This window comes from Tinamus guttatus, unplaced genomic scaffold (assembly GCF_059628265.1).
Source record: "Tinamus guttatus ecotype Peru unplaced genomic scaffold, ASM5962826v1 Tinamus_guttatus_pri_ptg000397l, whole genome shotgun sequence".
Classification (NCBI taxonomy): domain Eukaryota; kingdom Metazoa; phylum Chordata; class Aves; order Tinamiformes; family Tinamidae; genus Tinamus; species Tinamus guttatus.
In genome coordinates, this window is record NW_028288931.1 from 1091764 (window position 1) to 1104510 (window position 12747).

Below are 12747 nucleotides of genomic sequence, written 5' to 3' on the forward strand. Positions count from 1 at the left end.
CCAGGCCTTTCCAAAACTATCTTCACCATGCAAATTTTATTTGACTATCTAAAGGGAGGAAACTGGCCTGCTGTAGGAAAATCCCAGCCATGCTAAAGGAAGATAGGAAATCCCCGATGCTGCTGGTTGTTAGAATAAAGCACAGTTGAGTTTTCAGCATATTGTTTGTAAAATACTCGAGGAGCAGCTTTGCTTTACAGTGGGGCTGATGTGGGGAATCAGCAGGGCCATGGGGAGGCTCCCTGGGGTGCCTGCAGTCCCTTCACAGCGGTTGGTACCTGGAGTTTCAAGCTGGAGTTCTGGTTGCAGCTGGGAGGAGCAGGGACTCGCAGGTGAAGGGCAAGGCCTTGCCCTGCCCCCTGCTCCCTGGGGTGAGCATCAAGAGCTGATAAGTTGGCAGAGGTCCCGAGGTCCTGGAAAGCCCTTAGATCTCCAGGAAAGGGCAAGTGCAAGGGCCTTGGAATTTCGACTGAGGTGGAAATGTGCACAGCGCAGAAAGGTATTTCTTCCCTATGAACTGTAATGTCTCTGCATTTTTGTATTTTCATATGCATTCAGCTCAGAATCAGTACCATGTTTAGGAAATGGGCATGCCTATGACCTTGGGATAAGCTAAGATCTTTTAAAATAGCCACCAGAAACTGCCACAGTAGAAAAAGAACAAATCTTGATCATCTTCGAGAAGGTTGTTTATTCTCATTAACCTTCTAACCTTGGTGGTTGCGTTTGCTCTTCCTCGGTTAATGCCCTGCCCCATCCCATTCGTGGAGGGTTAGTCAGAAATCAGTCTGTGCCTCATCCAAACCTAATTGTGACAGTTGTGCATGATTGAAATCCACTTTACTGAAAAACAGTGACTCTGATAAAGCTCTTTTGAATCATTAATCCTGTGACTTTATGGAAATCGGGAATTTTAAAACCCTTGTCAGCATGTCCGCTGCCTCCAGAGCCGCAGGGAGGTGTCAGCCGGTGGCTTTTGCCAAGTCTTGGGTCTCCTGAGGCCCTTGGGAGAGGGGCAGGAGCTGGGACAAGTCAGCACGTGGGACCGTCAGCGGGAGCGTTGGCACTGGACAGGGGGTCAGGGTTAGCAGCATCCGCCTTGTCCTGAGAGACTCCCCCTCTTTTCTGCCTCCCTGAAAATGTGTCGAGAAAATAATTCTCCAAAGTGTTCCCTACCAGAGCTCTTGTACTCTTTCCAATGGTGGAATATATTTCATGTTATGTTTTTTCCTCCTCCTCTTGGCTTGTTTTTCCCCATGAATCAGCCTCCCACTCCATTTTAACCGATCTGAATGCTCGCTTGTTTCCTTCAGATCTCTTGTTTGTCTGTGGTACTTTTCACTCTGCATTTCTTTTCAGGACATAAACAGCAGTGATAGTTAGGTCAGAAACTCTAAGCTGCAACGTATATAAATGTAAAGTCTGATCATTGCAAAAGTGTTTGTAATTAAAGTGTCACAGAACATTTCACAGTTGATTGGGCCAAATGTGCAAATTACAGCCAAGGGAATAGTTTGTAATAACTTGCTGAAATGATTTCTCATTCCCTCCCCTTTTTGTTTGCCTAATGCCCATGAAGATTTTCCTAGACTCACATTTAATCATTCCATGTTTTTTCACTCTGTATTAGCTATTCAACACCCTGCTAATGCAAATTTGGGAATCCTGATGGGCTGTGCAAGGCGCGGTGTGCAGCGTCTTCTCCCACTGCATGAGAGCTTTCTGTTACATTGCTGACGCCAATCCTAGCAAGGTTATTTATTTTTCCTTTTAATCCAAGGGGACAAGCTGAAGGCTAATGAAATGTGAAAGAAGTGTGAAGACCACAGAAATATTCAATTTATAATAAATGTGATTAAAAGTCCAGGGACAGCTTTTTTAAGAAAGAAAAAGAAAGCGTTTACTGACTTTCTTATCTAGAGTCAGCTGAGTTCATGTACCAAAAGTACACACCAGATACTAACTTCAGCCTTTTTTTGGAAGAATTGGCACCCCGAAAACTAATCTTGGAATAGATAGGAGTTTTACTGGTTCTACTGCTTATTTTGTTCAAGAATGACTGAATCCTGCATCTTTTCAAATCAACACATAACTTTTGTAGCCCCTGCGTTCATCTCACACGGAGTGTGGGAGATCATTTGTTTCTGGTCTCAATCTCATCCCTGTGAAATTCATCACAGCAAACTCATGCATTTGCTACGCTGAGATCTGACTGGCAGAGGATTTGACTCCGGAACGTTCCAGCACCCGCGTCAGTCAGCCCCTCCGCTGACGGTGTTTCCCTTCCTTGCTGTGGCACCTTCCTCGTTCCCGTTTGCTGCCCAAATAACTGCAGGAGTCAACCATAAAAATTTTACAAAGCTTCTCCAACTGCCATCAAACTCGGGATGCAAAACTGATGTTAAAACAAGATGAATTATTAATTTACCAACCCCCTGGCATCAATAAAATTTCTGATTCGGGTCAAAGCACTAACCAAAGCCAGGTGGAGGCAGGATAAGGAAGGCTCTGCTGCGCTCGGGCGGAGGAGCGCGCCGGGCGCCCGAGCCGGGACCGGCTGCAGGGGCTGCAGCAGGGCCGAGCGCGTGGGAGGCAGCTCCAAAGCTGTGGGATGGGCAGGAGGGTCTGTACAGCTCTGGTACAACTGGTCACATTCACCTCTCTAGATACCTGTTAGGCTATTGGAAAGTATTTGGAGCTCAACAGGGTGCCAGAATGTCAGACAAGCAGGATATGATCGCAGGAGCACAACCCTTCAAGCACTGGTTTTGCTTCACTCTAAACAAACTATAATTGGCAGATCATCCGTAGTGTCTCCGATTACCCGGGAAAGTGGGAATTGCAACAATTATGCCTGGAGGTTGCAAGTTATGTTTATTCACAGGATGCTATCAACACAGCTGCTGGGTCTGTTCTACTGCAGGATTGGTTTGCAGAAGTTCTGCCTGGAGAGCTCAGGGTTCAATTTTATCAAGAAGTCTTTCAGGTGCTGCTATTATACTTGAGGAGGATGCCAGGCAGAAGCCATATCTATACATATGTATGTATTTAGATTTAAGCACTGCAGAAAAAAGCATCTATCCATTTGTAAGTAGTTACACTTAAGGTAATTTAAAAATATATCACAGACGATACCTTAGGAAAAATAGCATAATAATAAGATTAAACAGTGCCACAAAGACAGGCAACACAGGACTCGTACTCCCATAGTAACGATCCCTTCCCACGCTCCGGTACTCCGCTTGCGGAAGGAGAGGGAAGGAGCTTTGCTCCAAGCGGGCATTTGCGCAGCGTAAATGCCTGTACTTGGAGCTCGTGTGGGTGAGGGATAAAACGCTAACGCGGTGCTGAGCCCCGGCGAGGTGATTAGTCCCAGAGCTGAATGAGCCGCGCATGGCTCATTAATGCGGATATATCGGTGACATTTTTCTTAATCTCCTCAGCTCTCCTAGGAATATCCTTGAAAGATAGGCAATGATAGATCATCCTGTACTACCTGGGTTTGTAGCATTTTTTCAGGGATCCACAGAATATTCAGCAGATTTGAGGCTTGCGCCTTTTTTTCCAGGGAGTTTTTTGAGATTTTTGTAGCAAACTGTCAGAGATAGCAATGTAGCAGGGGGATACATTGAATGTAAGTTTTCTAATACCAGGAAACATCTGCAAAGGTAGTGGAGAGCATTCAGTCACCAGTATGGGTTTGGGAATTGTATTTGTTTGTTTTGCTTCAGTAAGAGAGGAAATGATTGTTTCTGATGCTGGATAATAAATTGTAGTAATCGTACAAAATTGTAATTACAGCGATCGAACTTGCAGGACCTCAACTTAGATAGACTCTCTATTGTAGGTCATATGTGACAAGATAAGCAGCATGGCAAGAGCAGCTCATCTGTCTTGAAGCTGTCAGATTTTTGGACAGTGCCTTTTGGAGGTTGATTGTGATGCCTTGTCCTCGTGGTTTTGTAGTCCTGCAGGAGAACGTGTGGCCTGTATCTGTGTGCGGTGCTGAGTTTGGGAGGTACCCAGGCTATTTATTTATTTCTTTATTCTTTATTTTTACAGCTTGACAGGTACCACGGTTCCTGATCTCATTGTCAGCACGCATCACCAGATGTGGCTCCTCTTCCAGACAGACAGTGTCAGCAACTTACTAGGATTCAAAGCAACCTATGAAGGTAATTCATTTTTATCTCTGGGATACTGCCTATTTTTAAAGAATTAAGGGTGAGATGGGTCCTGTTGTCAGGGAGAAAGGAAGCTTTACTAAATGCTGAAGTTCTGCTGACATTTTCTTAAATATAAGCTTCACTCCAAAGTGCTTGGGAGAGTTTCCATTATATCTTTTCCATGGAAGCAGCTGAAATGGTTGAAGTTTCAGTGTTTGCTTAGCTGGAAATGAGCTGATGAATTTCAGCAGAGATGGCAGGAAATGAGAACAAGGGATCAGTGGTATCATTAGATTATTGATACCAACTTTGTTAAATATTGACTCATGTAGAGTATTGCAAATGAAATAATATGAATGAATACAAATTATGTGATGAAATGATATTAATGATGGGATTTTCAAAAGTATTGGATGCCAGATTTTTTATTATTTTATTGTCATATTCAGTCTCTTTTCAATGTGCTTGAATGGCTTTCAGTTCCCTATAAAAACCTTGCAAGAGTGGCCAGTTCTGTTTTGCTCTGGTGCCTAGAACTAGGCACACAAACGTTGTTCTGGACCTGATCCTGAAAGGTCTGAGTATCCCCCCTTAAATCAGACTGTTCCTCTCCAGGCCCTACATGCATCTTAGCATTCATTCATATTGAAGCGTATTTTCCTGGGGCTTGCTCGGGTTCAGGGAGGTGTCATACTGTTCTCAGGCCAACACCTGCTCATGGTAACGCTGCTGACTGACGCTAAAATAACAAGAGCCCGAAGGGACTCGACCTACCAGCAAACCTAGCTGAACTACATGCTAGTGTATCCAGGCAGTCAGAGCAGTACATGAAGGGCACTGGGTTGTGATGCTTGAGTATTTACAGGGTGGCAGGGGCTCATCAGCAGAAAAGTCATCAGAGACCCACAAATAAAAGATAAAGGAATTAAAAGAAGAAAAGACAGTTACAGCCTGACTGTCGATCAAGTATCTGTTAGATTCAGATGCTTTCTGTTTTCCTGGGCATCTTTGCAGTGTTCACCTGAAGCCTTTGGGGCCTTGCAGAATGGATTTGTGCATGAGCAATGACGTATGTTTCTGTTCCTAAGGTCCATGCTGGTTCTAGCCTGAAATTAAGCTAACCCCCATTCAGCCAACTCCATAAAATTCTTTTAGTTTTGCAAATGCTTTGAGCTGCAAAGCAAAGGACGTTTAAGTAAGAGGCAATTAGCACTTGCCAAATACCTTATGAAATTATATACAACTCGCTAACAAGTTTCTGTATCAGTTTTATGGCCACACTTTTTCCTAATTGTGAGCAGAAAATTGCAGCTAATGGAGCTATATAAAGTCAAGACCTCAAAGCTGCCTAATAGAAGGGCAGAGTATTGCTTATAGAGTATGTTTAAATAGCTGTATATCCTAAAATACTTGTAAGTTTTAGTGTACACTTTAAGTGTAATGCCATCATAAAGCCTCCTGCTAGTGCTGAAATGAAATGGTTACGCCTAAGAGATTTATCGACACACGGATTCAAGGACCGGTTGGAAGGAACATGCTGAGGAATGCAATACGCTGTCAAGCTTTTAATGCAGAGTTCCTGGGAAAGGGGAACCAACCTGGCCCTTGAGCTCCTCTTGCAGCTAAAGAGAGAATGGATTTCCACTGAAACCAGTATATAAAACATGAGGCATCCAGACTCACTTTTCTCCAAATCTGTACGGCAAGATTGGAGGACTTGGGAGCAAGGGCTCGGCTGGTGTAAATCAGTGTGACAGCATTGATTTTCAATTAAGCTGTGTCAGTCTTTGCCAGCTGAGGATCTGGCTCATTAATGTTCATGAAGATTACTTCTAAATCTCCTATGTCTCAACTGCAGCCACTTTTATCCTTTTAAACAGACATTCTCTCATAATAGTGAACAATGTTTTTGGACTTCGAATGCTTGTCAGAAGAAATCTGTATTAAGCTCCACTTTGCTAGCAATGTCTTTTCTTTCTCACAACTATAGCAAGCTGATTGATACTGCAATTTAGTGCTTGACTTGCGAGAGGGCTTTACAGCCTCCTGGGGTCCTTGGTCTTATCTTTTCCCTTCTTTCCTTTAATCTAAGACAGTTCTTTTGAGAATACCTTGCATTTAGGGTAGGCTGGTGCCTTCCACAGCCATCACAATGGCTCTGAGTGCTCCTTTTGTACACGAAAGAGAAGGTATCTCTGGTGGGGATAAATTTGATTGCCAGAAAAGAGCTTTGTGAGTGATAAGAAAATCCTATTGCCATCTGAACCTCTTTTTTTCTATTCGCAGGTAGGGTTCAAGCATCTGAATGTTCTTTGCAGCACATATTTAATGGGAGCTTTGAATAACTGACTTGACACATACTTCTGTTGGCTTCAGTAGCATCTTTGCCCTATATATGATGTGTCCATGAATAATTAAGAACTAAATAAGATACAATTTTTAGTAGAACAAGCTTGACTGAGCAAAAGAAATGCAAGTCAGAAAGAGGCAAAACAAATCCAAAACGGTCATGAGAGGAAAAGCCTCGTTTCAATCCAGATGCAGAAAATTCGATGGGAGGAGATAGAAATATTAAAAAGAGGGGGAAGTAGAATTAAAGCCAGATTTTAACTTATTTAGTTTCAGTGTATTTTGATATAAACAAATAATGATTCAGAGTTAAAACTAGATTCACAAAAACAGATCAGCTGCGTTAAAGGTGTTTATGCACATGTACATGTGCAAAATGGACAACAAATAACCTCCTAAGTTGTTGAATCCTGTGCTGTTAGCATCTTCCGCACTCCATTCCATTAAACATATTCACTCACGTCACGACATGGAGTTGGAAACGCTGCTGAGGGAACAGCCAGGCCTACGGTTTGTCGACCTGAACTGCTTCAGGGTCGTGATACCTGTAGTTATGCCTTAAAGACTGCTCTAAGCCTTAGCACGAGCGATTTGACATTATGCCATGTGTTTTAATGAGCGATAGCCTGGTGCATGCTCTCATTTTTCTCCTGCAGCAGTGGTTTAGACAGGAGGGATGTGATAAAAATATGCAGGACTAAGAAGGGGGACTTTTTTTTTTTTTTTTTTTTTTAACTAGTTTGTCCTGCCCTTCTCCTCGTTTCCTCTTCAGATCCTGTTATATCTTATTTTTGCTGCTCTAGAGCCTCAGTTTCCCGCAGGGTCACATCAGGAAGGAACAGGAATTCCTTTGGAATTTGGGATTATGGCCGAGCTGGAGATGCGGGTGCTGCAGTGTCTGCTGGGGGAGCAGAGCGGGGCTGCCTGCGGGGGGCTGTGCGAAGGGAGCCCGTTTCCCCATCCAGCACCAGAAGACAAATAGCATAAATAGCTGACAGTCTGGTGGAACGTTTTTCATTAGGAAACTCTGTTTTGTCAAAAGCTCACTGTTCGTAAGAATATGTCTGCATGATATAATATTTGATGAAGAGGTTTGAAAGGTTCCTTTCAACTTGTTTGACTTAAATAACATCAAAACATTTAATTTAGTTGTCCTTGTTTAGTTTTGAGTTTTATTCAAGTAACATGTTTTGAAATTTCTGAATCATTCATTTTTGAATTTCTTCTCTGTGAAATATTTCATGAATTTTGCTGTGTGTGAAAAGAAATGTGGAAAACAGAGAGTTTTCATCACGTCAGAAATGGCGCTGTCTGCCGTGTTCAGGGTGGTAGAATGTGCTAGCTCGGCATGCAGGCTGCTCGCGCGGCGATCATGTGCACGGGGGCAAATGTGATCTCTCGTCCTTCCATCCTCCCTGATCCTAAAGCCTCGCTTGCACTGCCTGTCTGTAGGGAAGTGTCCTGCATTCCTGCAGTGCGGGAGCGAGGACCGCGCGCTGGGAGCCCAGGAGAAAGGAGACCTCCTGGCCAGAACCTCGAGTGACTCTGTTGCCTTCGTTCTTTCTCATCAGAAGGGAGTTTTTCCTTGCTTGGCCGCATCTCTCTTTCGGAGCAGCTGGTAACCAGAGCGTGTTGTGATTTTGCAGACGCCGCGAGTGGAGCACTTGGAGCTCTCTCTGACCCCTACCGCGGCAGAGCCGCTCAGTGGGCAGCCCCGAGCGGGGCTCCTGTTCCCATCACTCCTCTGCAGCCGCTGCTCCGTGCGAGGGAAGGGCTCCGGGGCAGTGAGGATATCCCGTGGAGGATATCCCGCATCCCGTGGAGGATATCCCGCATCCCGTGGAGGATATCCCGCATCCCGTGGAGGGCAGTGTCTGCCAGGAGCCAGAGGTGCTTCCGCCCCTCGCGCAGGAGCTGGCGCCCCAGGGCTGCAGGGCTCCCCCGGGCACTGTGTCTCGATCCTGTCCGCTCGCACTGCTGCACGCTTAAAATGTGTGTTTCCCCTTGCAGTGCTCTTGGTTCTTGAGTTTTGAAACTCAATTTTCTTACCATGCTGTTTGTCTCCTGCTCTGCTTGTGGAGTAATGAACAGTTCAGTGTTACTTCTCTACCCAACCTGTTTTATTTGAGCCCTCATAGGCAAGTGCAAATCTTCAGCATTTGGATTTTTAGACTCCGCAGGAAGGTATTTAAATCTTGGCAAGCTGTTCTTACGGGCAGGCAGAAAAATAAACCTAATTCAGGAAAAACTTTGCCATTAATATTAATTTATGTTAAATTATTGTTGGGACCCTTCATTACCTGCCAGTGACTTTTTAGTTCAAGATGCACATAGCAGTTAGAGAAATGAGGTGCCGTGTCGTGACTCCTATTCAAAATACACCTGTATCTAAGTTGCCTGGAGTCAGCATAATAATGAGGAGCTTGTTGTTATTCAAACCAAATTGGAATATTAGATGGAGTCATGCAAATTTTGGATTATGCAGTTTTCCTCCTTAAAGAAAATGTCATAAAAGAAGTTTCCACTTTTGTGTTAGAAATTGAAAACTTGGAGAAAAGGCAGTGAAGCTGATCTTAGATGATAAAAACTAGAGAATAGGGAAGAAGACGGATAAAAACTAGAGAAGGTGGAAGCCAAGATGAATGTGGAGCAGATGAATAGTGCTGGAGCACTGGGGCAGCTGTAGAGGAGGGAAGTTCTGTAGCTAATAGTGATACAGAGAGAGGGGCTCTTTTGAAATAGAGTTGTAGGAAGCAGAAGATAAGAGAAGATTGTGTTCAGGATTTACTTGAAGTCAAAATACATGCACTGGGAGAGATTAATAGCATGTTTCCATGCAAGAAGGCCTGATCTGTCTACTTTGGAACTACCTGGAGGAGTCAGGTTGGAAACAGGGGTACTAGGGAGAAGAGGCAAGCCAAGCAACCCGACGTGGGTGCCGTAACCGTGTCCGCTTTCCCAGGGCTGCTGCCTGTTGGGGTCCTGGGGAATTGCATGCGGCACTACTCGTGCCTGGCGACGGGGTGCGTTTGCATTTTCCAGAACTTTGTGCTGGTCCATTGTTGACCTAAAATACCTGTTCCTGCATCAACTCCACGTAAGAGACTTCTGCTTTCCTTTCCTCAAGGAGCAGCTGGAGAAGCGGGTTCCTCCACGGCGGCCGCGCGGGGATCGGCTGCACGGCCCGGCCCAGCCCAACTTGTGCTTTGCTTTCTTGCAGAGATCGACCAGGGGAGCTGCGGTGACCCGGGGGTGCCGGCCTACGGCAGGAGGGAAGGCTCCACCTTCCGCCACGGCGACAGCCTGCGCTTCGAGTGCCAGCCTGCCTTCGAGCTCAAGGGCCAGCGGACCATCACCTGCCAAAAGAGCAGCCAGTGGTCTGCTCAGAAACCAGTCTGTGTTTGTAAGTGGGAGAGCAGGCGGAAACGCTTGGGCCGTGTGCCGAGGTCTCGCCCAGGGTGTCGGGTCTCCCCCGGGATGGGGCAGGACCGTGGCGGGGAGCAGCAGCGTCTGGCTGCAGTTTGAGCCCTCCGGACGAGGGGAGACGTGGGGAGAGCAGCGCCCAGCGCGTCGCGCCCAGCCTGCGACCGGGTGCCCCCTCGGCCCTCCCCGCCTTTGGGTTCAGGTTTGTTTCAGAAACAAAGCAGAATATTTTTCTATTCGACACAGGAAGCATGGGTGAAAAAAATAGATTGAAAATCCATTGAGCGTGATGCTATTTTTGACCGTTTAATTTTCCTTCGTTATCTGACGATGCTCAGGCTCCCTGCTGCCGGACCTCGATATTTAATTTGTTGTGTGAGATCTCAGCAGAAGTAGGAGGGTATCGCGGTCCCGGGAGTGACGGAGGCAAATTTCCAAAGGTGTAAATGGGAGTTGGGTGCCCGGTCCTCATGGGGTTTAATTGTCTGTGTGTCGTTTGGAGATGCTCCCTTAACTCACAGCATTGGGCAGCCTGAATGAATATAGTAGCTGAGCCCTTGCTCAGGAGCTGTGTTGTATTTGAACATCACGAAAGCTCATGAAATCATGTCTGTTTTCCCTAATTAATGTTGAGCAACCTCTTTTCTTTTTGTCTCATCTTTACTTAGTTGGATATGCTAAATTCCGTGTTTTCCAAGAGATGCTGTGCTCTAGTGGAGTGAGACCAAGCCTAGCAGGAAAATAGGAAAGAAAAAATAAATTGAGCAACAGACAGAGGACAAAAGTGTGGGCAAGGTGGCTGGATAGAACACAGAAATGTTAATTTTATGAATTGTATATTCACTGTGCAAGTACATACACGAATGTTAGATACTCTACTAAAAAATGCTCATTCACAGCATAGCAGGGTTTTGTCTGTAGCAGAGACACTGCAGTTTGGAAGAAGTAGGTAAACCTGTTACTTCAGCATTCAATCTGGGTTCCTGGGAAGTTGGGTGTGCAAGCTTTAGGGTCTCTACTGGCAACTTACAGGGGAAGGTGGGAGAAACTGTTTCAAATAAGCGCCTTTCTCTTCAAACTGTTATTTAAGCTCTGAACATTCGTGTACAAAGCAACTAAATGATGATAAGTGAGTTTTCCTCATTATCTTTGAAATGGAAAGTGTTAGACCATTTCTGTGCTAAGTCTCAGAAGCTTGCTTTTCCTTTCCAGAAATTCAAATGCGTTTGTAGAAAGAGCTGATGATTTGGTTGAGGTTCTTCCTGACAGTTTACAGCGAGGCCGAATGGGGTGATTTGGCTGCAGTCTTATTAGAACAGAAGCTTACATTGATTTCAGTAAATAAGATTTTTCTCTGTAGGTAGATACAGAACAGGGGCATCAAATGAAGCCTCATTCCACCATTGATCAGAAGTACACGTGAAGCGCAGCGCAGGCTGAGTTCTATAGTTTTCATCATCCTCTGTTTCTGTGGCCTCCAACGTTGGATGTTTATGAATCAATAAGGCAACACAGGAAAGTAGTACAAGAAGTATTTAGAAGTATTTCATAACCCTGTGTACTCTTTGCTCCTCTGCTTAGGTTTGCTTATTCTAGACAGCATCATATTAGCATGCATGAATCAGAAGAGGTGACGCAACAAAACGTGTAACTTGGCATGAAATTTGTAGTGGGATTAGCAACAACTCTCTGTAAATGTTGGGAGACCATTAAATATATTGGGCATCAGGTGGAAAAATAAGGTAACCTGATTTATGTGCTGCTTGTTGGAATATGCAAACAATTCTGTGCTTCTGATTCTGGTTACAAATGTGTGACAAATGCAGAAAGAGATTAAACAGTGTGCTATGGCGTCCTGAGCAAATGATTTATGAGCAGACAGCATTTATTGTGGAGAATTCATTTCCTGGGGCCTCGATGATGAAGCAAAGCAAACCATTTAAGTAATGCATCTGCTTATTGCAACGGGTTCTTAATTCGTGACCGTCTGTGCCTTCATGATAACGGCCGTCCCATCTCCATCCTCCTCGTCACGCGTCCCTGTGCCATCAGGGTGGTGAGCACGCGGGGCGCTTGAGAAACTTCCCCAGACTCCTTGTTGCACGGCTTCTGCCAACCCCTTGCTGAGCAAGGTTGCCCTGGCCTTGCTGTGTGTGTTTAGATTCTCCGTGGTAATCTGAGATACTTGAAACAATTTCCCTGGAGCTTAGGAACCTGTGATCCTAGATGGGTAATGCAATTTTCCTTCTGTATGTGTGCTTTGAGCTTACGTGAGGTGTGCGTGTGTGTGGTTGGGGACCAGGGATGCCTGGGTGCTGAAGACTTCTCATTCTGTAGCACCTCCTGGTGCTCAAATCAGTCTTGTAGTTACTATTGATCACTGACATTTGCAAATTTACAGAATTGTAATATCAGTCAAAGGTAATGCAGTTCTGACAACCCAGCATCACCGCAGTCATTGCTTTCTTACAGAGTCATCATCAGTTTTCTGGAAGAGTTTGAGGAGGACAACATGGGCTTAGGAAGTGCCATGTGGAGAAGTGCTACCTAAGGGAAACAATTACTGCTTAGATTGAGTTTATGTCCTGATAGTAGCAACTGGTAACCAATGTGGTAATCAGATTGAAGTCTGCAGTTACCTGTGGCTGAGCAGATCATGAAGTTTAAGAATTCAGACCTAGTCCATAATTACAGGTGAGCTCTGCACATGCACAAGCCTAGATCAATATAGGAGGGGGGAGCAGGGCATCTTGGAAGTACCTTAACTTTCACAGATGTGGTTGGAATTGCTATTTAAATGTGCTCATGC

At 45.0% G+C, this 12747-nt stretch overlaps 1 protein-coding gene across 1 annotated transcript in view; it reads left to right on the plus strand.

Moving 5' to 3' along the window:
- CSMD2 (CUB and Sushi multiple domains 2) overlaps nt 1–12747 on the plus strand; it is a 240890-nt gene that overhangs the window by 120085 nt on the left and 108058 nt on the right. Inside the window, 2 exon segments of the mRNA XM_088531067.1 lie at nt 4063–4175; nt 9736–9918. Of these exon segments, the coding sequence (XP_088387193.1) occupies nt 4063–4175; nt 9736–9918 (296 nt within the window).